This window comes from Clarias gariepinus, chromosome 16 (assembly GCF_024256425.1).
Source record: "Clarias gariepinus isolate MV-2021 ecotype Netherlands chromosome 16, CGAR_prim_01v2, whole genome shotgun sequence".
Taxonomy (NCBI): Eukaryota; Metazoa; Chordata; class Actinopteri; order Siluriformes; family Clariidae; genus Clarias; species Clarias gariepinus.
In genome coordinates, this window is record NC_071115.1 from 1,425,716 (window position 1) to 1,452,643 (window position 26,928).

General features: G+C 40.4%; 1 protein-coding gene across 1 annotated transcript in view; it reads left to right on the plus strand.

The window, feature by feature from the left end:
* Window positions 1-26,928, plus strand: part of shank1 (SH3 and multiple ankyrin repeat domains 1) — a 122,184-nt gene that overhangs the window by 84,724 nt on the left and 10,532 nt on the right. Inside the window, exons 15-23 of the mRNA XM_053514858.1 lie at window positions 757-832; window positions 20,725-20,807; window positions 21,121-21,245; window positions 21,323-21,458; window positions 22,501-22,581; window positions 24,828-24,836; window positions 24,935-24,961; window positions 26,450-26,506; window positions 26,669-26,781. Of these exons, the coding sequence (XP_053370833.1) occupies window positions 757-832; window positions 20,725-20,807; window positions 21,121-21,245; window positions 21,323-21,458; window positions 22,501-22,581; window positions 24,828-24,836; window positions 24,935-24,961; window positions 26,450-26,506; window positions 26,669-26,781 (707 nt within the window). The remainder of the gene's footprint in view (window positions 1-756; window positions 833-20,724; window positions 20,808-21,120; window positions 21,246-21,322; window positions 21,459-22,500; window positions 22,582-24,827; window positions 24,837-24,934; window positions 24,962-26,449; window positions 26,507-26,668; window positions 26,782-26,928) is intronic.

Below are 26,928 nucleotides of genomic sequence, written 5' to 3' on the forward strand. Positions count from 1 at the left end.
AGCCCTTCGGACTCTCTCCACGGCGTTTCCTTTAACTCCCACCTCTTTGCACTAGGATTGGTCAGAACGATATTACACAACCAATGCAACTCTATGCAAACTATGATGGACAGCTTACTTCACTTGGGGTAGGTTGCCAAATAACCATGCTTTCAAGTGCTAAACAAATAACAATACATACATTTTCTTCCCTCAACCACAAAAATTAGGAATCTTTTATCAATTATGTTTTAAGATTTTTTAACTATTTCTGAACATTTTTAAACATTCTAAATGAACTGATTCAATTTATCTTTTTATTTATTTATTTCTAAACATAAGTTAATTAAGTTTTAAATAAATCATGTCAATTTTGTTATGTTGGACTAGGTAGGTATAAGGAGTGTGTGTGTGTGTGTGTGTGTGTGTGTGTTTGTAATTTAGGATACAGTACATCCACATTGGACTGATAATAGTAAGATTTTTTACTATAGTGTAACTAAATGATAAAAATTGTTGTGCGATGGTGAAATTGGTTCCCTAGACCCGTGTCCTGATTCTCCGCTGTAGGTAGCAGTGAGTAAGGGCGTCTTTATTTTTGAACACAGTATAGGGTTAGTGATTAGCGGTAACGCCCTCACACTCCTCTGAATGTGATACTTCACACTGAGTAAACTCAGAGAGAAACTTCAGACCTTGTTCAGACACACACTTTCATACACACACACTCATCGTAACCTGTGATCATGTGGGTGCCGCTGTGTGTGTGTGTTGCAGACAGCCGCAGCGAGAAGACAAAGAGACTTTTCCGTCATTATACTGTGGGATCATACGACAACTTTGATGCACCCAGGTAAGGCTAGACACTTTTTCACACACACACACACACACACACACACACACACACACACACACACACACACACACACACACACACACCACACTACTATTGATTATTGTATTCTTATTGATTGATGAATAATCATCAACCAATAAATCTGATCTCGTAAGTGCTGGGTGTGGGTGTACCTCAGGGACCAGGGTTAAGTCAAGTATTATTCTGTTAATTGTATTTTTTTGTCATTGTCACAGTGAATTAAATGAATGACTTGATTTAATGAATTTAATGTAAAGTGCACAATCCACTAAGTGTCTGTTAGACAGATGTGTACTATTACACAATGTGTAGTGTAAAGTCAATAAAAAATGGTGAAAAATAAGAAAATGAAGTAGATAGGCAGTAAAGTCAAATGTGTTCTTAATAAAGTCATGGGCTGAGATAGAGATAAGTCAAGTACTGTAAATAAATAAATACAGCATTTTATATATTTAGTAATCATTTGAACAGTTGGATTGTTTAGAACTGTTAGAACAATTCAAGTGTAAATCTGTGAATGTTCAATTATTTACTTCAATTTATTACTAACACAAACGTTTTACCTTCATTAGCATGTAGCCATCTTATTACAGCCATCCACCACATGACATGCTTAACGAGACATTATTTAATTGGTTGAGATGATCGCAGAACACTGTACATGCTATATAGTATGTGTATATTCTTGCAGTTTTTGAAAAAAAACAACAACTGAAAATTCATTGAGTGTCGAAGGTGTTAAAAAGCACAAATGATGAAATATTATGTTTAAATTGTTTTGGTTACAGCTATGTAAACTTTTGAATATCGGTTTTGTCACAATGACTGCTAATAATGGTGTGTGATTATGTGATTATGTAATTTAGAATAATTAATAAGTTGATTGAGTTTTGGTTTAAAAAATATAGCTCATGCTCCGATTATGACAAAGATTGCTAAAGATAATGAGCAACAAAACACAAGACTGCAGATACAGTACATCAGGTTAAGTATTGTACCGTTACCGCTCCGCTTAACTTTTTTAACGAGAATATTACTGAGCTTATAAAAGAAAAAAAATGGTGAAAATGGTGTTTATTGCATTTTGCAGTAAAACTGTTCATACAGCCTTAAACCCTTCTGTTTTCATTAGTTGCTTTTACAATTCCAAGAAGACAAACACATATAAATACTGTCTATTGATGTCACGCTCCAATCTGCACTTTTCCAGAGAGTTCATCTGTATGACATCATTAGGAACAGAGTGTAACACATCACTGTCTTAAGAAGCTTCTTAATCTGGACGCGTCTCAGCCTGTGTGTCGCTCTTGTCATTCTCCTGAGCGCTTAGCAATGCATGTCCTAGTGTTAAACTTGACGTCCTTTGTTACTTTATTTAACTGGTTATTTTGCTCCGCCCACACTTATCCTTTTGCGCCTGGCAGAAATAACTAACCAAGACTGGCGGAGCGACAGTTAGCGAGCGACAGTTAGTTGAATTAACAGAAAGTAATTTTTGACCAGAACTGTGTAGCCAAAAGGTGGAGGAATAAACCATGGAGGTGGTGGACAGTCCTGATAAACTTATTTAATTCAATTCTATTCGGTTCTATTCATTTCAATTACATTTTTATAGCACTTTTAACAATTGCCATTATCGCAAAAACAGCTTTACAGAATCAAAAGAAAATTATGAAAACATATGAGATCAGAAGTTAGAGCGGGATTTGGGATTCAGCCTTGTTTTAGAAGCTAGTTAGCTTTGTAGCTCACCTTAGGCATAAATAAAATGACTTAGAAGTGATTAGTGCAGAGACGGCGTGTTGTTTAAGACGCCATAACGTTATCAGATGTGTGTTCTTACTGAAAGTGCTTCTGTGACTGGGTGTGAATGTGGGTTTAGTCAGACAGCTGCTCCCTCCTCAGTACTGCGGACCGTACAGACCTACTCTCACCCACGCTGAGACACACAGTTAGTGTCATTAACCACTGGACAACACCTGGGACACGCCCACTCATACATAGAGTTACACCTTGCAGTCATATTACCATCTATAAACTGTTGTTTAATACACTCAGAATTTTTTCTCAGGACATTTTTTTTTAAAGAAAGAGACACAAAATTAACTAGTTCACCTCCCTTTCTATTTTTACATTTTCCCCCCATTACCTTTCCCCTATTTTGGACCTTATTGCTCCTCCCATCTTATTGCACTCTCCTTCCATCTCTCTGTCCATCGCTCGCTCTGGTTGTTTCTCTCACTTTTCTCACCCCCCCCATACTTTTTTAATTTTCTCTCTCTCGCCTGGTCTCCCCCACCAGCTCTCCATCTGGAGGTCAGACGATCAAGGGCGCTCGAGAGGAAGGGCAGAAGGAAAGATCAGGGAGCTGTATAAGTATAGGGATTAATTTTTCACTTTTTTTTTCCTCAGAGAGAAGTATGGAAAAGTGTGGGGTGAGAATGAGAGAAATAAAAGTGATATGAATATTAAAAATGCTAATAAATAAATAATAACAAGAATAATAGTAACATTAATCACGATTGTGTTCAAAACAGCAGTTTTACCACCATAAGTAATATTAATGCACATATAAAAAAACAGTACTACTCGTTCCACAACAACTAATACTACTTACTCCACTACTGATAATTATAATATCAACAATACTATTGTGGCACTAATATTCTAACAGCAATTATTATTCTACTGAGACATTACTAATACAATTCTATTCATAATGATCATCAAACATACCGTATTCTAGGTAATTACACCTACATGTATTTATAGTAAGAGTACTTATTCTAAGAGTATTACAAAGCTTCTGTATACAGTAATACACACTCCTGATGATGCGGATCAGATGATTATTTACTGATAGGGATACTAATGAGAGTGCTACATCTACTGTTAGTAGTAATATTAGTAATTATAAAAAAGACCACTATGCTATTGCAACTTTTATACAAATTCTAATAATAATGAAACTGTTATCAACAATACTATTGGCTTAGTAATGTGCTAGTGCTAATAACTATACTCTGACTGCTACAATTAATACATCTACAGTAAAACTATAGTAGATAATAGTTGGGATAGCGCAGGTGCACTACAGATTGGAAGGTGATGAGTTTACCACTGAGGTGAACCCCATGAGGGCACCACCAAACTGCCCCTGCTGAGCCATTAAGTGAAGCTCTTCAATTTAAAAAAGAACGAGATAAATGTATAATGTGTGATCTTTTCACCTCTGTAAGTTGCTCTGGGATTGTGCATCTGCAAATTTTTATAAACAGGGCAGGGGGAGCTCAGTGGGTAAGACTACTGATCAGAAGGTCGCAGGTTCAAACCCCAGCACTACCAAGCTGCCCCTCTTGGGCCCTTGAACAAAGTCCCTAATCCTCGACTGCTCAGATGTACAGTGTAATGAGATAAATGTAAGTCACTCCTGATAAGGGCGTCTGCCAAATGCTGTAAATGTTCATTTTAATGTATTAGAGTGACTAACACTACTCCTGTTACACTTATGATGATTGCTGTTACTTAGGGATGGGAATCGAAAACTGGTTCTTGTTGAGAACCAGTTCCCAGTGTTTCAATTCCTCAGAATCGTTTGCAAAATTTGAAAACGATTCCCTTAACGATTCCAGTGGGCATGAATGACGTCATCACGCGCATTGCGTAACTTACGCACGTTGCGTAGCTTACGCTCAGTCAATAGTAAGCAAGGCGCCTAAGCGGAACAAACGCTCAAAAGGCTGGTTGTATTTCACCAAAAAACATGAAAATAGGGCAACTTGCAATACTTGCAGCGTAGATATTTCCTCAAAGGGAGGAAATACCACTAACATGCTAAAACATTTGCACACACAGCATGCAATAACTATAAAAGAATGTTGCGTTTTCGATCCGCTTCGGACTAACAGTTCTCAAATCAACAATTTGTTGTCCTTTTTCTTCCAAATGAGAATCTATAAGGGAATCGATAAAGAATCGAATCGGTAAGCAGAATCATAAAAATCTTATCAATTCCCATCCCTACTGTTACTATTACATATTTAAGTATAATAATAATAATAATAATAATAATAATAATAATAATAGTGACCGCTTCAGAATCCAGAATCAGGCACTACAGCAGAACCTTGCATCTCTATTTATTTCATATTTTACTTCATTTCATGTCCTTCCTAAGTGTTTTGATTGTTTTTATATGCAAAAATAATAATGTGATTAACATGATGTGTCAAAACTCAAACATCAAGTTTGGAACAAATCACACTGATGAAAAAATTAAGCACCCATTCCAGACCTCTTCCAAAACTCGATCCAAATTCTCTCCATTGAAAATAATTGTGATTTTGTGACATCATTGTGACTGCAGACACAGTGAAGGAGCAAAAATAAATAAATGAATAAATAAATTGTTTGTCTCCTGCAGAATCTCACTCTATTTTGCACACACCTTCGAAAACTTCAGCCTGGTCTCCTGACTGCTCCAAAATAAATAATAAAGAAATAAAATAACGCTTTAGCATGGTTCCTGAGATATCTATCCAATAAGCAGCACAGTCACATTCTCAGTGTGTGAGTCAGCCATGCAGTGAGGGCCAAACCACGCCCCTCCACACACACACACACACACACACACACACACACACACACACACACACACACAAAGGATAGGTACTGTAAATGGCCATATCTCAGGAACCCTATGGCGTAGAAAGAAGCCGTCATCACCGTTTTGCGTAGAAAAAGAGAGTCAATGTTGCCCTACTTCACAAGTCCTCCAGAAATAGTTTATAGTTGCCTTTACAATATTATGATTAATACCAGTAAATAGTATAAATAATCATTGAATTAGTATTATTATATTGGCATAGTAGGCAGCGCGGTGGTTTACTGGTCAGCACCTCTAGTTTTGGTGGGTTTTCTGGTTAACATATTAACAAAGCAATAATAATCATCAAAAGGCCCAAATATTACTGATAATTCAACTTTAGCTACTAAAAATTTTTTTACTATAATGAGTACTAGTGTCACTAACAGTAATAACAACACTATTACCATAATGAAATACTAATATAAATGACTATCTCCCTAAAACGACACTAATGCAACATTACTCCTAGTATTAAAAAACAATACTCAGTTACAAACATGTATGCTATTAATATTAATGACAACACAATCAACTGCATACTCTTCCAATATTACAAAAAAAAAAAAAAAATCATAGACTCTTCATACTGGATCAAGTCGTCCAAAAGAATTTTCTAAATCTTACGATTAGCTAAAATTTAACTGTGAATCTTCTCAAGCTTCTGAAAGTACATATTTTGTGTATCTGTATTTTACTTGAGAAGTCTTATTAATGGATAATTTTACATTACTCCATTCAACAGCAAATGTTTGTACTTTCTTCTTCACTACATTTCTGCATGGCATTACCTTTACATAACTACGGTGGTGTGTAGCATTTTGGCATCCCGCTGACGATTATGTGTGACTGCATGATTTGCCTTCCCTCTCTGAAATGTTTGTCGCAGGTGTAACAGAAATTGTTAAAGTTTCTAGTCAGTAGATGGTTTGGCATGATTGGAATGGAGTCAAAAGTACACGGTAAGTGATTTGTTTCAGTTCTGCACACACCCATGTACCATTTTAGGAATTTAGGAAAGGCCCCTGAAAATGCTGTGCTAACCACTAGGCCACTGTACCTCTGCAATATAATACTGACAATTTTAATAACTTAAACACAGCGTTTATCCTGTATAGGGTCACGGGAGGCCTATAGCCTATTCCAGGGGACTCCGGGTACTTAAAGGGGTACTACTGTACCTGGAGGGGTTCCAGTCCATTGCAGTAATCAAACCCTTGACCCTGGAGGTGCGAGGCCACAGCGCTAACTTCAATATCTACGCCCGCCATTACAATAAAACACATTTTCTGACCAGGTTATGAGTGGGGCATTTGCTGTACAGTACACGTCCCTTACCGCAAGCTGTTGCTATAGAAACAATAAGGCACTGGTGTAAGCAACTTCATTATAAATAATCTGGTGATTTTCAGCTGAGCCGTCAGAGCTGCTGTTATAGAGTATTAATCAACACCTCCTGACCAATCAGGATCCAGAACTCAGCAGCGCCTCGTGGAGTTAAACCTATCAGAAGAGTTGCATAAAATTCAGCAGCCGCAGCAGGCCTCCGAGCCATATGCATGGACGCACTCTGGCACTGATGCAAGCATGGACACACACGTTGAAAACATGCACATACACCTTCTGCCAGTAATCCACCCTCCCATCTCTCTCTCTCTCCCTCTCTCTCTCTCTCTCTCTTTTCCTTTCCCTATTGTTTTGCACGTGCCATGAACTCGCGGTGACGTGATATAGCGTGCAGAAACGGAGAGAAAGCGAGCGTTCGTCAGTGCATGTTCAGGGTGATGATGTGATAGCGTGAGTGAGAGTGAAGGAGAAGGAGGGTGGGAGGGAAGGAGGAAGAGAAGGAGGGATCGAGGAAAAAAAGAACAACATCGCCACGTTAGGAAAGCAGCGCTGACGGAGATGATGTGAGTCCTGCTCTTCTCCAGCACTCTCTCTCTCTCTCTCTCTCTCTCTCCTCATTCATCTCTGTCTCCAGTTCCCATCATTCCTTTGAGGGAGGTTACATCCACCTGTTTTTTGTCGATTCATTTTCATTCATGCCTTCTGTTTTGTTTACGGATGTTGCATGGGGGAGGGATCTGTGTGTGTGTGTCTGTGTGTGTATTGTGGAGAAGGAATGTGGAGGTGAAAGTGTAAGGTGGGTGGTGTGTGCACATCAGGTCATTTAAATAACTCTGTAAAGAGAAAGTTTAAAGGACGAAAGGGAACAAGGAGGAGGAGGAGGAGGAGGAAGAGTAAAGGTCAGGTGGACAGACGGCAGGAAGAGGAAGCAGATGGGATGGAGAGACACATGGAGGAAAATAAACAACAGGTTTCGGATGAGCACTTCATTAGCTCAGGATTTGATTCAGGAAACTTTGAAAGTCACCGGAGGAGCAACGTCCACACGGTGTCTCTGCAGTGGACTAACCTGTCCTGTCCGGCGTCTTAAACATGCACGCAAAACTTATTAATATAATTAACACTCTGGATTACTGATGCACTTTACAGAATTAACTTCTTTTTGAACTTGTAATAGTCCTACAGCTCTACAGAAGCTGGAGAAATCACAGTACTGCGGTGATGTATTGTGATGAATCCTGACACTTTCAGGGATTTTTTTTTTTTTTTAGATTTTTCCTGCAAGCAAACCCAAACTGAAGTACCTAACTCCGCCCCTTTTTTACCATAAAAGACAACTCTAAAGACTAAACTTGTTTGATCTTCCAAGAAGCAGAAATGATACAAAGTTTGTATTTATATAAATAGCAACAAACTAAAAGGAAACGGTGCACTCTAGCGCCAGCGCCTCAGCCTTTGATCTTTTGTATCAAGTGACTCCGCCCCCAGTGTGAAGTCCTACCCTTTCTTTATTAAAACACACAAGTTAGTGTTCACCCTCTCGTCAGGACATCGCGAGTCCTAATGCCATCAAAGCCATGTCCATCTGTGTCCAGACACCAAGGGAGCTAAAAAATGTCTGTCTCTTAGAGTGGGAGGAGCTTTCTTTCTGTGTCCTGTTGATCACATCGACACTAGCCAGTCGTGGTGTCTCTGAGCTCCGGTATGTAGAAGAGGACAGACAGCGCTGGGTGTTACCCCGCCCTGTGAGGCAGCAGTAGCAGCAGATCAGGAGGACTTCATGCTATAGCGGTCACATGATGTTTGGGGAGTAGCTAGTGTTAGCTAGAACTCGATGTGGATCTCTTTACTGTATATGTGTCACTCTGTCTTTTTAAGTATCTCTTTTGCTGTATCTTCCACTCTGTGAACTTTCTCTCTCTGTCTTTGTCTCTTTTTCTCTTCGTCTCTGTCCCTCTCTGTATCTCTCTCTCTTTCTCTGTGTCTTTCTCTCCTTTATATGTTTTCTCTTTCTTTTTCAGCCTCTTTCTCTGTATCTTTCTCCATCTATCTTTTACTTTGTCTTTGTCTCTGTCCCTCTCTGTATCTGTACCTTTTTATGTTTTTCTCTTTCTTTTTCAGCCTCTTTCTCTGTATATTTCTCTATCTTTCTTTTACTTTGTCTTTGTCTTTGTCTCTGTCTCTCTCTGTCTGTCTCGCTGGTAATCTGTTTCTTAGAGAGAGACCGAGACAGACTCAGAGTGTATCTCTTTTCTATCTATCTATCTATCTATCTATCTATCTATCTATCTATCTATCTATCTATCTATCTATCTATCTATCTATCTTTTCTATCTGTCTCTGTTAGTGGGTCTCCCTGTTTATCTTTATATGTCTTTCTATCTGTGTCTTTCCCTGCATGTCTCTCTCTCTGTCTCTCTGACATGCCCTGGCCAAAATGCTCTTAAATACTGAGTAGGAAATAAAGATGTTCACATCGTGTCAAACACTCATCATTGGAAAGAGAGACGGACGTTATAGAGCGACACACTAAAAGGAAATGATGGAGAGATGTGATGGAGGAGTGTGATGGAAGGACTTTATAAAGTAATGTGGTGAAAGGATGTAAAAAGACAGAGATGGGTAACAGGGAGATGTTATGGACATGTGATGGAGGCACATGAGGAGGTTATGTGGTGGAACCATGTAATAAAAGAATTCGATGGAAGGAACTGATGAAGTGACGCGGTTGATGCTTTTGATGAAGGGATGTGGCACAATGAAGGATGTAGAAAAAGAGATGTGATGAACGGGATGTGATATTGTGATGCAATTTGGTAAAAGGACGTCGAAAGGGCAGAGAGAGGTGATGGAGAGACGTCATGGAGGCACATGATGAAGTGATGTGATATAAATAATCGACAAAAGAGAACTGATGAAGTGATTGAGGGATGTGATGAAGCGATGTGGTGCAGGACGTGATGGAAGAAGGTGATGGAGGGATACAATGAAAAAGATTCAAAGAAGGGATGTGATGCAGGATGTACAGGCTGTGATTGGAGGACGTGATGGAGGAAAGTGATGTGAATATGAAAGGAGGAACACGAGGAACAGGATACGAAGGAGGGATGTGATGGACAGACGAGTGTGTGATTGTATAGCGTAGTTTGCATGCACTCGGTGATTTGCTGCTTTGCAACTAGTATGTTCAGCCGTGTGTGTGTGTGTGTGTGTGTGTGTGTGTGTGTGATGCAAACAAACCCAGTCACCCAGCTTTCCTTCCGTCCTTCTCTCCATCCCTAAACACACTTGCATTCTCTCTCTCACTTCCTTGCGTTCTCCCTCTCTCTCTCTCTCTCTCACTCCCTCCTCCTCTGTCGCAGTCAACCATCCCTCTCTCTCTCTCTCTCTCTCTCTCTCTCTCGCGCTCTGTCTTAAGTATGAAGGGGTTGGGAGAGCCAGGCCCTCACTCTCACTCTCTCCATCTCTCTGTCTTTCTCCTCCTCCTCCTCTTCCTCCTCCTCTCCTCCTCTCGCGCCGTGCTCGCTCCTCGCTTCTCTCCGGCTGCTGGAAGACGAGCAGGAGGAGGGAGGGGGGGAAATGGCGAAGGGAGGATGCGGAGAGGAGGATCTTTCTCTCTCCCTCTCGCTCTCGTCTTCCTGGCCGTCGCTCGGGCCTATGAATCGCAGCGTCTGGTTCATATACAGGTACTGCCTGTTCTTTTCCTTCCTCCTGTTTTTTTTTTCCCCCTGGCGGAGAGATGGAGAGAGGGAGAGAGGGAGGGGGGCGTGTGAGAATGAGAGAGGGAGTGAGAGTGATAGAGGGAGAGAGATGCATGTGTGTGTGTGTGTGTGTGTGTGTGTGTGTATGTGTGAGTCGCGAGGCTGACAGATCGAGGATCAACACACAGCTGCTGGATGTGTTGCAATGCGAAAGCGCGCTCGGACGTGTGTGTGTGTGTGTGTGAGAGAGACGTGTCGCGCTAGCCGGTGTTAGCCAGTGTAGCGCGTCTCTCAAGCTGTCTGCATGTGCTGCATGTGTGTATCACTGCTACTGCCATCTGAAAGCAATGCTTGCCTTCAGTCAGCACACGGCGATGCTCATCTAACGGACAGAATGATAAACCGGTGTGTGTGTGTGTGTGTGTGTGTGTGTGTGTGTGTGTGTGTGTGTGAATGTGTATAGACTGGTCAATTAGTTGCTGGTTTGTATAGATTTGAGTCAGCCAGGTTGGGAGGATTCTGTGTGTGTGTGTGTGTGTGTGTGTGTGTGTGTGTGTGTGTGTGTGTGTGTGTTAATATCTGTGTGCTCTATGCATTGCTCACGTGTGTTCACATTTCAAGCTGGTGTTGTGATGCATTGATGTTTGTCACTATTGTGGTTTATGGTTTGGTGTGTGTGTGTGTGTGTGTGTGTGTGTGTGTGTGTGTGTGTGTGTGTGCGTGCATAAATGAGGGCCTTCTATGCAGTGCTGACTTGCTCCATTGTTATATGTTGTAGAGCATACTTGATGCAGTGTGTGTGTGTGTGTGTGTGTGTGTGTGTGTGTGGTGTGTTGGTCTCTGGTTTGATTGGTCGAGCAAAATTACATTCATTCTAATTGAATTTGTGCTCGTTAGTGGTTTTGCATCAAACTTTTATCCTACATTGGTGAACCCGTGCAAAGTTGAATCGCTTCCTCTGTGTCCTGTACACCGCTTAGATAAAGTATCAGATAAAGGGACACAAACTTTTGCACTTGACTTTATACATCTGGTTTAGACATTACACCTGCATTCCTTTGGTGTTTAAATAGTTAATGAGATAACTAGCATACGATTATGATGTAAAACACTTATTTAGTTTACACCCGCAAACTGCAAACGTCTGCGAGATGCTAAATGCTAAGTTCTGTTGCATTTACATTAGCACCTGTGTTTTATACGGCAAAGAACTGATCACGTGATAAGGTCAGAGCACTCTCTGTGTATAATCTGTGTATTTGTGACAGGATTTACCAATTGGCTGGTCAAAGTAAGTACGGCTACGACTATTCAGCGTCTCAGTGGCAGGTTATGCTAGCATACACCAAACAAATTAAGATAGCAGTGAAATGTAAACAAGTTTGAAAAATTTATTTTTTTAAAAATGGCAACTGTTTTTTTAAACTCATTGTGTAATCTATCACAATAATGTTTCCATCATAACTCATAACTAGTACAATCATTATAATGCTTAACTTACCAATCGTAATTCATTACCAACCAGTCATCATAATGCTTTATTTACTAATCATCACTAAACTCATCACTAAACAATCAGCAGTAATTAATTAACATTAATCCATTAACATAATGCTTTACTTACTAGTCATCATAACTTATCACTAACTAATTATCATAATTAACCACTAATTAATAATAACCCATCACTAACCAATCATCACAACTAATCACCATAATGCTTGACTAACCAATCATAACTGACCCATAATTCATGATTAACAAAACTTCATACTGCTTTACTCACCAGTCATCATAACTCGTTACTGACAAATCATAAATCTTAACTAACCTATCACAACTCATTATGAACCAAAGATCATGATGCTTTACTAACCAATCATTACACCTCCCCACTAACTCCAACATAACTATCATCATAACTTACCACTAACCAATCCTCATTAACTAATCACAAACCGATCTTTATAACTCATTACTAACCTTCATAACTCATCATCATTAACAAATCCTCATAATGCTTCACTAACTAATCATCATACCTCATTACTAACTAATCGTCATAAGGCTCTAACACTAACCAGTCACCATAATGACCTGTTATCACATGTCTTCACTGATCAGGGTGTAACGGTACGTAAAGGTTACAGTTCTCTACAGTAAACAGATCGGAAACATAAACGTATAAACTTGTACAAACCTGTAAACAGGTGAACTGGACATCGTTCTCCCTGACATATTTGGAATAAACAAAAAAGCCAGACACACACACACACACACACACACACACACACACACACACACATACACACACACACACACACTTACCTTTCTCGCTTTACAAAACACACCCGCGTGCCGTGTCTGAACAGTAACGGCACTGTCTGTACACTGTAAAACCAAATAAGTTGGCAAAACTCAAAAAAATTTCGAGGTAATCAGTGATGTTTCCAGTTTTAAGTAAATAGAACGATGAGTTTTTGAGTTTGTTGTACTCATTCATATTAATCATTCTTCACTTGCATTATTGAGTAGCCTAACTCATTTGTTGTTGCAAATCAAATAAATTGTTGTTGGTCTTTCGGCTGCTCCCGGCAGTGGGTCGCGACAGCAGACAATCCGGTCCGCACACAAGCTTGGCACAGGTTTTACGCCAGATGCCCTTCCTGACACAACCCTCTTATTGTATCTGGGCTTGGGACGGGCACTTGATCCAGTTGTTGGGAATCGAAACACCTACCACTGAGCCACCAGTGCCCTGTTGCCCTGATGACATCAGACACAAAATCGCTGGTCTGAAAGATTTTAAGTTGGTGGAACTTTAAGGTGACAGTTGCTGTTACTTAAGTACTTACAGATACTTCAAATATCAAATTTGTTCAGCTAACTTGAAAAGTGTCATTTCTACAAACTCATGAATACCAAAAAGTTCTAAATACTCTTTAAGGTCTATTAATTTAAACTAATTGAAATGATTTAAGTTAACAGAACTCAATATGTTTAATTACTTTGAGCATTAGGGATTACAGTGTAGCAAATACTGCAAACTGTGGCTCTTTAAAATACACGATGCTTAAAGGCTGTTTTAAACATTATTTGCGTAATTTGCAATAGATGCCACTGTTAGGATTATTGCATGAACACCACCTCAGTGGACGTCATTTGAAGGTTTTTATTCCTCATTCTTTCTTTCCTGGAAAGAGTGACGACAAATCAACACTATTGTTCACAACGTCGCAAATATACAACGTTAAACTTCTCACCTGTGAATCAGTTAGACTGTACACTTATATCAGCTTCAGATTCATTAACATACAAACAGATTGGCTTATTAAAACTTTATAGTTTGCGATTTGGAACGATAATATAGCCTACCTCACTCACCCCGGCAAGTTGCTAAACAAATACGCAGGGATCTCTGGTTTCCCTCTACAACATCTGGCGAACTAATCAGTGTCAAATCAAATCACTTAGGGGGTAAAGCTGAATTGTATTTTACATGAACTTGTCTGTCTGACTTTACAAACCTGTTTATCTTGATATGCTTTTTTTTTTATCTAACCACACAGTGTTTAGGACCATCACAGACCACTTATCACATGTGTTGGTATAAATACTGTGACATGTGCGGTGCTTTCTTTTTGCTGTAAGGAATTGTACCCAGTAAATTCTCTGAACATGACATAACCTGCTGCATGTGCACCATAAACATGGACGTAATATGAACTTAATGTGGTCTTCTACAACATGGCATGTCATGGACCTAGAAATGTAACTGCACCAACCTGAAGGTGGCGCTGTGAGAACACTGTCGACAGTGCAACAATGCAGTGACATCACAATAACAACTCAGTCACGGCACTGTCCAAGCTTTTCCCGTCTGACCAAATGAAAGTCACTAAGAGGTGTTATTTATGTTAAGGCCGTCATTATGACGCTCTTCCTACGTCTTGCTTTGGCGATGTCCTCACCATGTCCTTAAACATGTCCAAAAATGAAGCGTGGCAGCTTAATGTCAACTGAGAAAATACTATGTCCTTACAGGTTTCTACTGCATTACCGCATTCAACCAATTGTTTTTGCAGACGTGGTGGGAACCTGACCTCGGGGGTTGAAGTTCTTCACTCAGATCTGAACCAGCACCAAACTGAATATGTGTAGTGTTAAAGACTCACTTAACCGTCTTAATGCCGTACTAACCAATAACACTTTACTAACCGATCATGATGCTTCGTTTACTAACCAATGTATCTCTCTACTAATCAATCATCATTACACCTGGTTAACCAGCTTCATCTAACTCATCTTAACCCCTCACTAACTTATCATCTGTGTGTTATTCCACCAAACCACAGCGACTTTTTGGTGAGGTTTCATTATCTCCCTGTTCCTACATTACAGTTCTTATCAACACTTACCCCGCCCCCCCCCCCCCCCGCGTCTACCCCTTTTAGAGAGCCAGAATGTCTTAACTCCTCTGTCCTGAACACTTTGCTGGTGAACTGTGCCACACATCATGTATTATATCTTATATATTGTAAGGGTTATATCTTCTCCCCTGTGAATCAGCTGTTACTATAGAAACGATAACGCATTAGGATGAGCACATCGGTATTATTCTGTTGTACATGTTACAGCCGGAACTACAGTCTGAACCTTGCTGTTATAAAAACGAAAAAAAAAAAAAAAAAAGTGGTCCACTATACTGTGATATAAAAATATACAGTACCAGTAAAGAGTTAGGACACGCCTTTAATTCATCGTGCTTTGTTTAGTGATGTATTTTCTACATTCTAAAATAATTCTACTTGTTTTTGAAACACATATGAAATTAGATAATTGAGCAACAACAATAATAACAACAACACTAAAAGTCAGGTGTTATTTTAAGACCTGAAGGTCAGCTGTTCCGGAACAGTTATTGGAGGCGAGTTCTTAAGGTGAACTTTTGTATTGTGAAACGCATTGTCCCATAGGAAATAATGTAAACGCAGATAATCCGTTCCAGCCACCCACAAATATTACCAATATCATATTTTTGCATAAAAAACAATCATAACATTTAGAAAAGACGTGTAAATGATGTAAAATAATAAATACATAGACATTAAACCTCACTTAACCTTAATATATGATTCCTTTTGGGACTTCAGCTGCTGAAAGCGTCTCTCTTTTCTTCTTGCTACCGTCCTTGATAACATTCTTGAGACTGCGTCTTTACTAAATAATGCACGAAATGCAAAAAAAAAAAAAAAAACCTCACAAAAAGTAACCGTGCTTTGCTTGGCTTTCCAGTGACGCAAACAAGTTTTGCCCACGTTTGGTTCGGCTCAGGTCAGTCACTCATGTGTTTAAGATGTTTCATATGCCAAGGCAAAGTTCTTGCAAAATTTCAATACTTTAAGGAGAAGTTTTGTGATGCTGGCTGTGTGTATACCGAGGTACCGCTGTATTTTGGACGCCTTCAGCATTAGAATGTAGAAAGAAATAAAAATCAGGAAAGACCATGGAGTGTCCCAACCTTCAACTTGTAGTGTACAACATTGATTTATTAATTACATTTGTTTAGTTATCAGATTTCAGACCTGTCAGTGGATCCTGGAGAGAAAAGACACAGTTGGCATCTCAGTGAGTGTGTGAGTGAGTGTAAACTGCTGGAGACATAAGATGCACTGAGTGAGAAGTGAAGGGCATTTAGAAAGACTGAGAGAGAGAGAGAGAGAGAGAGAGAGAGAGAGGAACAGATGGAGTGGGTTAAAGCTGTGAGTGTACAGTGGGATTAGCAGCATGTGGGTACAGCATGGTACAGTAGAAACAGTGGCTCAGCAGCACCTGAATACTGAAACACACACACACACACACACACACACTGGCTCATCAGGACAACTGATAGACATAAGCCGTCATTAATATTATTAATATGCCACTTTAAATCATCCTGGGTTCTGATTGGTCAGAAGGTGTTGATTAATACTCTATCACAGCAGCTCCACAGCGCACCGGAGGCTCACAGGGGAAACCATATTATACTGCTTCCACAGTTTCCTTTATCAAGCACTTAAAATCCTATTGTGTGCACATGAGATACAATTAATTCCCATATTTTGGTTAAGTTGCTTACGCAAGATACAATAAGTGTATATTATTTATTAATTTAGGGGTTAATTAATTTTTAAGGGTAAGAGGCCACTTATTTACAAGTAAATAGTGTGCATGGTTACGGTACTTTAGCAGTTTAGATGACATTCTTGTTTCTATAGCAACAGCTAACTGACAGGGAAAGAAGAAGTACATAAGCTTACAGTCAAACTAAAGAAATGTATCATCACATGTTGTGTAGTTACTTCGCAATGGGTTCACTGACGTTGTACTTACAGCCGTAAACACCCGTTCAGTCACCAAACAAAAGAGTGCAACCTGTCATGTAAAGTGTAAACGCCTCTGTCTGAAGGATGTCACGACGCTTGAGGTTATCGCTTCACCTCTGACTGCTACAAAGTGCTGACACTCTGAATGTTCAGAAAAGGCTAGGAGCGCTAAGTGAGTGCTTCCGCGATGTGGGTCACGCTCAGCTACGGTCAAGATAAACTCACTTCTCCTTTAAGAACGTTTTGGCAGAGGAACGATAATGTAAACGCAGTAACACAGGATATGGGTCAGGTCTTTAGTTTAGGAAAAACAGATATGATAAAAAATAAATAAATCTGATGTGTCAAAATATTAGAAATGTGCATCAAGCCTTTCTGTCTCTCAGTGATCATTTGGCTTGTCCACATTAATTTTAGTCGCCTGTCACAGTTGGCCTTTATACTGTACGGTTGACGCTTCTCTGATGACATCACATCATCCAGGGGCATCAGATACTGAAGTAGGCATCAGGGTCAGAGGTTGGAATTAAAGCTAATTGTGTGTGTAAACAGAAGATCTAACTATTTACATCTCTACCGCGTTTAGCTTTTTCTTTGGCATTAAGTTATTTGCGACATTGCACACTGCAAACTAAACTGCAGAATGTAAAAATGTAAACGAATCCCAACAGTCCTTTCCACATCCACATCGCTCCATTCACTAGCATTTGAACACTTAAAGCAGCGAGCATTGCTCACTTCCTCCATTATGTATTATAATAACATCATTATGTACTTCATACAAGACTGGTAGAATATTTTTTTCTGTGCCATGCATATCATTACATGAGACCCACACACATATACAGTATATATATATACATATATACACATATATATATATTTTTTTTTTGCAACTGTCATCAAACACACCCGTGTCTAAATATAGCCCCGAAGCTGGAAGTGCGAGTCGAGCATCTGCTCCTGCTTGTTAACTTCGCTCAGGATTCGACTGTCCGACTGCGACTGTTCTCCTAATTGTTCTCTTTCAGAGCGTCCGCCATGGCTTTGTCTTTCAGATGTCCCTCTGGTAGGAGTGTTGGCTTCTAGATGACTAATTCCGAGCACTATCCATGCCAAGCTCACATGCTGTAGCTCTCTTCACAGTGTATGTCTACATATTAGCTTGGCTATTTCTTATTTCCAGTTCTGGCCGTTGCTTAGGCAACCGCCAACATCTTACTTACTGTGCCCGCTGCACATATAAACATCACATATCGAAGCTGCAGAATGTGAGGCTTCGACAGCGTCTTACAGGCACCGACACCGTGATGCCGTGCTCCTGAGTGTTTTGTGGAGGGTCGTTCACTTCCTTCACCCGCTCTGCATTTTACTTTAACAGCCTTGTAAAACTTTGTGTACCTTTCCTTTTTCCCCCCGTGCTGCGTTAGATTCAGAAATGAAAACTGAACTATTTTCGGTACGGGTGCTATTGAAAGGAAACGGGCTTAAAAAGATGTTTACAAATCTTTTCAAAGTGTGGGTCATAGATACACATAAAGCTAGCACTACGGTGATGTACGAGGACATGAGTTCGAGCTGAGCTCAACACAGTATTCCATCATTACATAAATAGCTACAGATAAATTACAGACAGTTTTATAGTATCATCATGTTTTTCACATGGACACTGGGCACTGTGTTAGCAGCAGGTGTTACAATAGTGTAAGAAATAATATGTGTTCATAATGACACCATAAAAAGGGAACTGTACTCAATACATCATACTGTACGCAGCAAAAAGCGCCGGAGTTATTGTATTCTACTGTATACTATTACATTACATAAGTGCCGGTGTTACAGTCACACCAGGGAATCGGAGTAACAGATCGAGATGGGATACTGAGTGTGTTCAGTTCAGTAGCAGCATACCATATAAGGAGTTTTTTTTTTATTTTTATCAACAAGTAATGCCAATTGTGGTAACTATAGGGAACCTGTGATGTGTTACAGTGTTACAGGAGTAACATCAGTGCTACAGTTACAGTGTGGATCATGAATTCCAGTGTAGGAGTCGTGTTTGGTAGCGTATACAGTAAACATACTGGAAATCAGTCATGGTGTTAAAGATCTCCGGGATAATGTCAATGACAGTATTACAAAAAGGGCAGAAGTTACAGTAATACCCTGTAACAGGGTTGTAGTGACCGCTAAACCGTGAGCAGCTGTTTTGTGGTGCTTGTCATTTTGCCATGTTATGGTAATTACAACTATTGCAGTATTTGCAATTTAAGAGCGGTTGCTATGTTATGTTTTTTAACATATTACATTTAAAATTCACATTTTATTTGTCCTTCACAAAACTAAACAAAATATGGCCGGCCTTGAAATGCTTATTGCAGTAGTTACAGAGGTGTTACAGTGGTTCCATGATTACAGTGGTTCTAGAGGAGATGTTACAGTGGTTACAGCATCACATCAGTTGCAGTATTTCACTAGTTGCGGTTCTACCTCGGTTGTAGGGTTACACTACAGTACAGTACGCACTGTTACAGTGGATTAGGCGTTACAAGTTTTGCTGGGTTACAATGTGGCACAGTGATCACAGTGTATTCTACAGTAGTTGCAGTGTTGAAGACGTCACAGTGGTAGTGTTTACAGTTTTATAAGTTAAAACTGTATTGAAAAAATTCTATACTAAAAAATATAAAATTAATAAATTAAATTTAAACTAATCTCAGTGTTACAGTAATTGCAGTGCTGTTTCAGTTGCAGTGTTACATTAGTTCTAGAATTACAGTAGGTACAGTGGATGGGGTGGTATACTGTAGCTTTTGCTGTGTACAGTGATCACAGTGTGTACAGTACTTCAGTAGTTGCAGTGTTGAAGAAGTCACATTGGTAGTCTTTTAAAATAATCAGTGTTACAGTGGTTGCAGTGTTACGTTATTTGCAGATTTATAGTAGTTGCAGTATGACGCTGGTTGCAGTGTTACAGTATTTGCGGTGTTACAGTTGTCTCAGTGTTCCAGTGGTTCCAGTGATTGAAGTGTTCCAATAATGACTGTGGTAATTAATGCAGTTTGAAAAAGATTTTAGTTGCATTGCTTGTAGTCTTTACAGTGTTTCAGTCTTACAGTACTTGCTGAGGTAGCGTTAATTGTGTACATGCCAATTTACTGTGTTTACAGTGTTAAAGTAACCTCAGTGTATTACAGTACTCACTGTGTTCCAGTGATCTCAGTGTGCCGGTGGAGGCAGTGTTCTTGTACTCGACGTGGGAGTGTTTACAGGGTTATAGGTGTTGCAGTGCTACGTATTGAAGTATCACAGGTCTGTTTGCAGTAGTTTTGTTCTTACGGTGCTTGTGCATTATGTGTTCTTATGGCTACAGTTTTACCAGATTTGATGTTTTGTTGCATTACTTGCTATGTTACACCATAAGGAGTGTTACAGTGGTTGCAGAGTTAAAGTTGTTGGTGTTACAGGTTGCACATGCTGAGTTGCTGGTGTGCACAGCACTGGACTGGATTATCAGAAGTGGTACATGTAGTGGTACGGAGGAATGACAGGACAAGATTATCATTCCTCGAACCATGTCCTCTTTTTCCCTTGACCTCTGACCCTCCCTCCTCTTATGTTTAAGGCAGGTGCTGTATGACTATCACCTGTTTCCAACTCTTTTACACTTCCTGTACTGTTCTCTCTCCTGCATCTCTCTGCCCGCTCAGTATTCTGTACCCAGCCCCACCGCTCACACTGCCAACTCCGCTTAGTGTTTCTCCTCCACTAAACCTTCCTCCTTCTCTATCTCTATGTTTCTCTTAGTGACTACATAATCAAGGAGAAAACAGTGCTCCTGCAGAAAAAAGACAGTGAGGGTTTCGGCTTTGTGCTGAGAGGGGCCAAGGGTAAGAAGCCTCATCCTCACTGTCTGCCATTCTGTCTCTCTCTCTCTCTCTCTCTCTCTTTCTCTCTCTGTCTCTCTCTCTCTCTTTCTCTCTCTCTCTCTCTTTCTCATAGAGTCATATTGATACCTTGCCAAGTGCTCTATTATTCCACTGTTGTACTCAACGCTCAGGTTAGGTGACATCATCGTTTCTCCTACCCATGACCTACCCTTCACTGGCACTGCAACTTGTATAGCAGACACTATGTCACTCCAATACGTGATATACATAATTTCTTTGATATCTGAAAATGTGTGGCTGTGTGTTTTTGTAGCACAGACACCCATTGAAGAGTTTACACCCACCCCAGCCTTCCCAGCACTGCAGTACCTTGAGTCTGTCGACGAGGGAGGGGTAGCCTGGAGGGCTGGCTTACGGATGGGCGACTTCCTGATTGAGGTCTGTACACGGTGGCAGCATGGAATAGAACATGGATTTATTTTTCACTTCCTAACTCCTACCCTGTCTTCCCCCAGGTCAATGGTCAGAATGTGGTCAAAGTTGGCCATAGGCAGGTGGTCAACATGATCAGACAAGGCGGAAACAGCCTGATGGTCAAAGTTGTGATGGTGACCCGCAATCCTGACATGGAGGAAGGCTCTCGTAAGAAAAGTGAGAATGCTGATAATGATTATCTAAAGTCTACCACTTGAAGACATGGTTTTGGTTGATATTATAGAACTAGCTAAACTATAGCTATATATTTTTACACATCACAACATCTAAACTCCACAACTAAAGACCAGATGCAGGATTTGAACTCTGTGCCATCTATGAAACTGAAATATTTTACTTGTTAAAGTTTATTAAATATAAGTGTTATTTATATTTACTTGGAAAGTTAGTAGTAGTAGTCAGAGAAGTTAATGACGATTGGTATGGAAGAAATACAAGTGTTAAGACAGAATTAGGGGTGGAGATAGCATTTATATTATATATATTACATTTTCACGTCATGGTTAGCGTTTCCATGACACACCTCAAATCTCGCCAGAACAACAATGAAAACTTTGATTTGTGAATTTGGTGGTTTGTTCCATATATGGATCAGAAAGTTCAAAACATGTTGCACAATACACATATAACACATTGATACACACTGTTATGCATTGGGGCCTTGCACCTCCAGGGTCAAAGGTTCGAATCCCACCTTCAGTTCTGTGTGTGTGAAGTGTGCTTGGTAGGATTCCTCCAGGTACTAACCTCAGTCTGAAGACATAGTCCCAACAGTCCAAAGACATAGTGAGTGTGTGTGCTTGTGTGCCCTGCAATAGATTGGCACTTGTCTCATCCCCCAAGTCCCCTGTGATAAGATCCAGGCCTCCAGCGACCCTGTACAGGTTAAGCTCTAAAGAGAATGAATGAGATAAGTGAGAGTGAGATTTTGGGTGCAATGTGGGGTGAAAAATGGCTGAACGATAAATAAAAAGTGCTTGAGGAGTTGATGGTCTATAGCCAAATGCATTGCTGGCATGGACTGGGGGAAAATCTCAATGGCTGTGTTCTAAATGAAAAACATCTGTGGCTGGAGCCTTCCAACAATCTACTTCAAAATGTTTGACCTTCAAAGTCAGAAGGCTTTCAAGCTCCGCTGTATATAAAGATTCTGTTAATCCTAGCATTAATGATCTTTCTTTCTCTCTCCTTTTCTCAGTACCACAGCAGAGTAAAAGGCTTAGCACTCCGGCCATCGCACTGCGCTCCAAATCCATGACCTCGGAGCTGGAGGAGATGGGTAAGGACCGGGATGAAAATGAAGAGGTGGATAGAAAAGGTTATAGAATAGATGTAGAGACAGAGAGAGCAGACGTACATATGGGAGAAGGGATGAGTTCAGAAAAGACAGCTTGTGAGACCGAAAGAGTAAGAGAGATGAAGAATGAGAGTGGTTAAGAAGCAGAAAGCCAGCAATGTCTTCAGGAGGAAAGATGACTAAAAGAAAAAAATGTGGCGAGACTCGTGAGAGGGAGATAAAAGATCTGAGGGATGGGGTGAAAAAATTAACGCATCGAGTCTCAATCCATCTCACTGTTCTTTCAGAGCTCTCCCACTGTCACTGTCAGCACCCACAGTACAGGTAACACCACCCCCCATCCTCACCCAAAATAACCCCGCCCACCCGAACCTCCTCCTTCGTTTTCTGACCAACTGATGAAAAAAAAAAACCTCAGCCCGTCATACGGCCACAGCATTCCTGCGTTCCTGATTGGCTGTAGTTTGTGTCTTTGTTGCTGTAGTAACGCCACAGGGGGTGGGTGTTGGTGGAAAAAGAGACTTTGTCTTGGCTGGTGCAGGGAATGCACAGGGCAGGCTAGACAGGCTCTAAACATACTAAATGTGCTCTGGTAGATGCAGGCTGCATCTGAGCTCAGTTCTCAGTAGATCACTGTGTGTTAGGTTCTGAGCATGCTCAGTGCAGGGAGGATTTGTTCTCTGCATGACAGTTACAGCTTGGATGGGTTGATGCTTAAGGTTTTGACTGGACTGGTCTGAAGTCATTAAATGCAGACTGATGTGGTCCTGATCTGTGGTTTTGGTCTGATCTGGACTGGTTTTAAACACTTGTATATTAGATTTCCTCTAGCTCTGAAGATATTTAATTCAGTTCTGAGCAGGTTGCCATGGTCAATGCAGGCTCTGGGTATGCTCAGTGTATACTGGATGGGTTCTGAGAATGCTGAATTTGGACTGGACAGGTTCTGAGCATGCTCAGTGTGACTTAGAAGTGTTCTAAACCCACTTAGTGTAGAGGCTCTGAGCATGCACCACGTGTACAGGTTGTGAGATTGCTTAAGGTGGACTGGATGGGTTCAGGTTCTGAGCATGCTCAGTGTGGACCAGAAAGGTTCTGAGCACACACACTGTGGTGGATCTGAGCTCAGTGTGGATTGAGTGGTTTTTGGTTATGCTTACTGCAGGATTAATTGATTCTGCCTATATGAAGTGCAGGCTAGGTATGTGGTTCTGAGCATGTGCATATTGTTGTGGTTTAGCAAGCTTGGTTCTATGCATGTCCTGTGCAGCTTTATCAAGTTCTAAGCAGGCTCAGTGTTGGCTGTCCTGATTTTGGTTTTGAGCAGCTCAGCATGGTCTGTCCTGGTTTAGAGCATGATCAGTGCAGGTGTGTCAAGTTCTGAGCACAATAGCGTTGGCTGTCCTTGTTCTGCTTCTGCGCATGTTTAGTGTGGGCTAGAGACACAGCAGGTGGATACCTGAGACACAGTCCCAGTGTGTCCTCAAAGCCTATAGATCTCGAAACTGCTGATAATGAGCAGGATGTGTTATTGCCAGAGTTACTACTGAACACATTAACTATACCATACTATAAAGTTCTATGTGGAACTGTTTTTATTTTCACTTTCAGACCAAAACACTCAGGCCTCACCCTTTTCACAGAAGAGGCGTCGCCTGAAGTCTGAAGTGAATTAGATCATAACTCCTATACACTCCTAATTTAATTTAAGGTAAAGCGAAAAGCAAATAATAAAAATTCAAGTTGACTCACCATGTCTTTTTCTTATCGGGTCATTTTAACCTTATAAATAAACGCCAGGTGTTAGGCCATGCCAATGATGTGCCACTCTACGCCATATGCTTTATTCTAATGTGGTGAATTAATGCAGCTCAGGTTCGCTTACCTCATTTCACCCCTCACGCCTCTCCCAGTTACCGAAGCAGTACGATAGCTGTGACCACTTCAGCAGAATCAGTGCACAAGAAAACTGGCTGCGATGCCGTCGTTTTAAAACCAGTGTATCTCTTTCAAATAGCATTATTGTTGTAAATTTCCAACATAAGATCACGTAAGATCACCTTTCAGCACTTACACCTCCAGCGCTCTGTCAGTCTCTAGTGTCTCTCATCTGAACCCTATTGTACATGCGTTCCCCTAATTCAGTTGTCTTAGAGCTCTAACCCTTGACCTCATTGACCTCTGACCCCTTTTCCTTCTTTTTGCTCATCCTGGTTGATGACACACAGTTGACAGAGGTAAGATGCATGCGTGTTAACCATGGGTAAACTTCCACAATGGTTCATGTTTATATGAATAAAATTAATTTACACTCTTTGTTTGCTTCATTTTACAGCTTCTGCCCCATGGAAAAAAAAATCAGGTAAGGATTGTGTAAGGTTGCTTTTATGTTCACCTCGACATATTAATTTGATTGGTTTTAAGGTGAAACTTCATACTGCGAAACTCCATGTCCAATAGGAAATAATATAAATGCAGATAATCCAATTCAGCCACCCAAAAATATTATCGATTTCCAACACTATAATCTTTTTTTGCATATTAAAACAATTAAAACATTTAGAAAATGCATATAACTAAAGTTAAATATAAAATAAATAGATATTAAACCCATAAAAGTTTTTTTATGATTCCTCTCGGCACCGGCTGCTTTAAAAATCAAAAAGCGTCTCCCTTGTCGTAGCTCAGTGGTTAAGGCATTGGACTACGGTTCGGAAGATCCCAGGTTCAAACCCCACAACCACCAAGTTGCCACTGTTGGGACCTTGAGCGCGGCCCTTAACCCTCAACTGCTCAGATGTGTAATGAGATAAAAATGTAAGTCGCTCTGGATAAGAGCGTCTGCCAAATGCCTAAATGTAAACTTAATGTAAACTCACCTAATTTGGCTTTCCACTGACGCAAACAAGTTTTAAACCGCTCCCGGACGTCCACACACGACTTAGCAACTGCTCCGTATGGTGAGGGAGATGTTTTGCGAAACTTCAGTTCTTAAGGTGAAAATTCTTAAAGCAGTTTCATATGGAAAGGTACCACTGTGTTCTCTTTTTGTTGTTTGTTTACAGCACGTATTAGCAATAAGTCAAGTGTTAACAACAAAAACGTTTCTGATTAAAATTTCTAATAAATGTCAGAACGTATGTGAGACATGCTGTGATAGAATAATCAGCAATGGTGTCGTGTAACTAGACGTCCTGAAGTCTTTTATTCCTCTTACACCACAGCAGTGTGCCACAATGTACTGCATGTCATCCTTTCTATCCATTTAAAGTTGCATTTTAGTTCCTATTCCTTCCTACGTTATAGCAGCTATAAACAGTCAGTCCATCACCAGCCACAGTTTTTCCTTTCCTTTGAAGTTTTTTGAAAACGTTTTAAAGAAGACCGACATGCAGAAGAGACGGATCTGTCTGTGTGAACTGTACACACACTCATCCACCAACACCACTTGCACATTACAGGAACCCGGCTGGGAGTTATCGCCACATCCCCCGTACAGTCCTGACCTCGCTCCAAGACATTTCCACATGTTTGAGCCATTAAAGGAGGTCCTGGGAGGCCGGCATTTCAGGCGTGAAACAGGGATCATGGATCCAACGTACTGAGAAAATTTTCTACCTTGATGGTGTCCAAGCGCTAGTGAAACACTGGGATATGTGCGTTAGTGAAGCAGGGGATTATGTGGAGAAATAAAGGGAGCTGCAAGATGAAAAGTCCCACTTTAACTTTCTGGACAAAAGTGCTTTTAAAAATGACTGCATTCATGTAAGATATCATGTAAAACCTGACGCTTCTTCCACAAACCCAGTCAGGAGTCGAGTCTCCATAACTGATTATTTGTGTTTTACAGAGTTTGAATCTGCACAAGCTACAGAGAAGAAAAGAACCGTCTATCAGATGGCTTTGAGTAAGCGAACAAAGCTGTTCATTAAAAAAATTACAGGGCTTAATTCTGTTGAAAATAAATCTTTTCACTTGGTAAAATCTTTTTCCTTTTGGCATTGCTCCTCAGTGTTGGAAAGGTCTCTGCTCACAGAACTTTACAACACAGGCTTCTCTCTCTTTTCAGACAAGCTGGATGAAATTTTGGCAGCGGCGCAGCAGACCATCAGCACCAATGAGACCCCAGTGCCACGAGGTCCGGCAATGAAGCGGGAGAGAGGCCGGGGCTTTTACAACGAGGTGTGTGTATATCTCTGTGTGTGTTCAGTGTTGGCAAATGTAGTTCTAAATGTGTAATGTTTACACTCGGTTTTGGTGGGGATGTGGGGAAAAAAAAACAATATCACTTTCACCTTGCTTATTTATTTATTTATTTATTTATTTAAA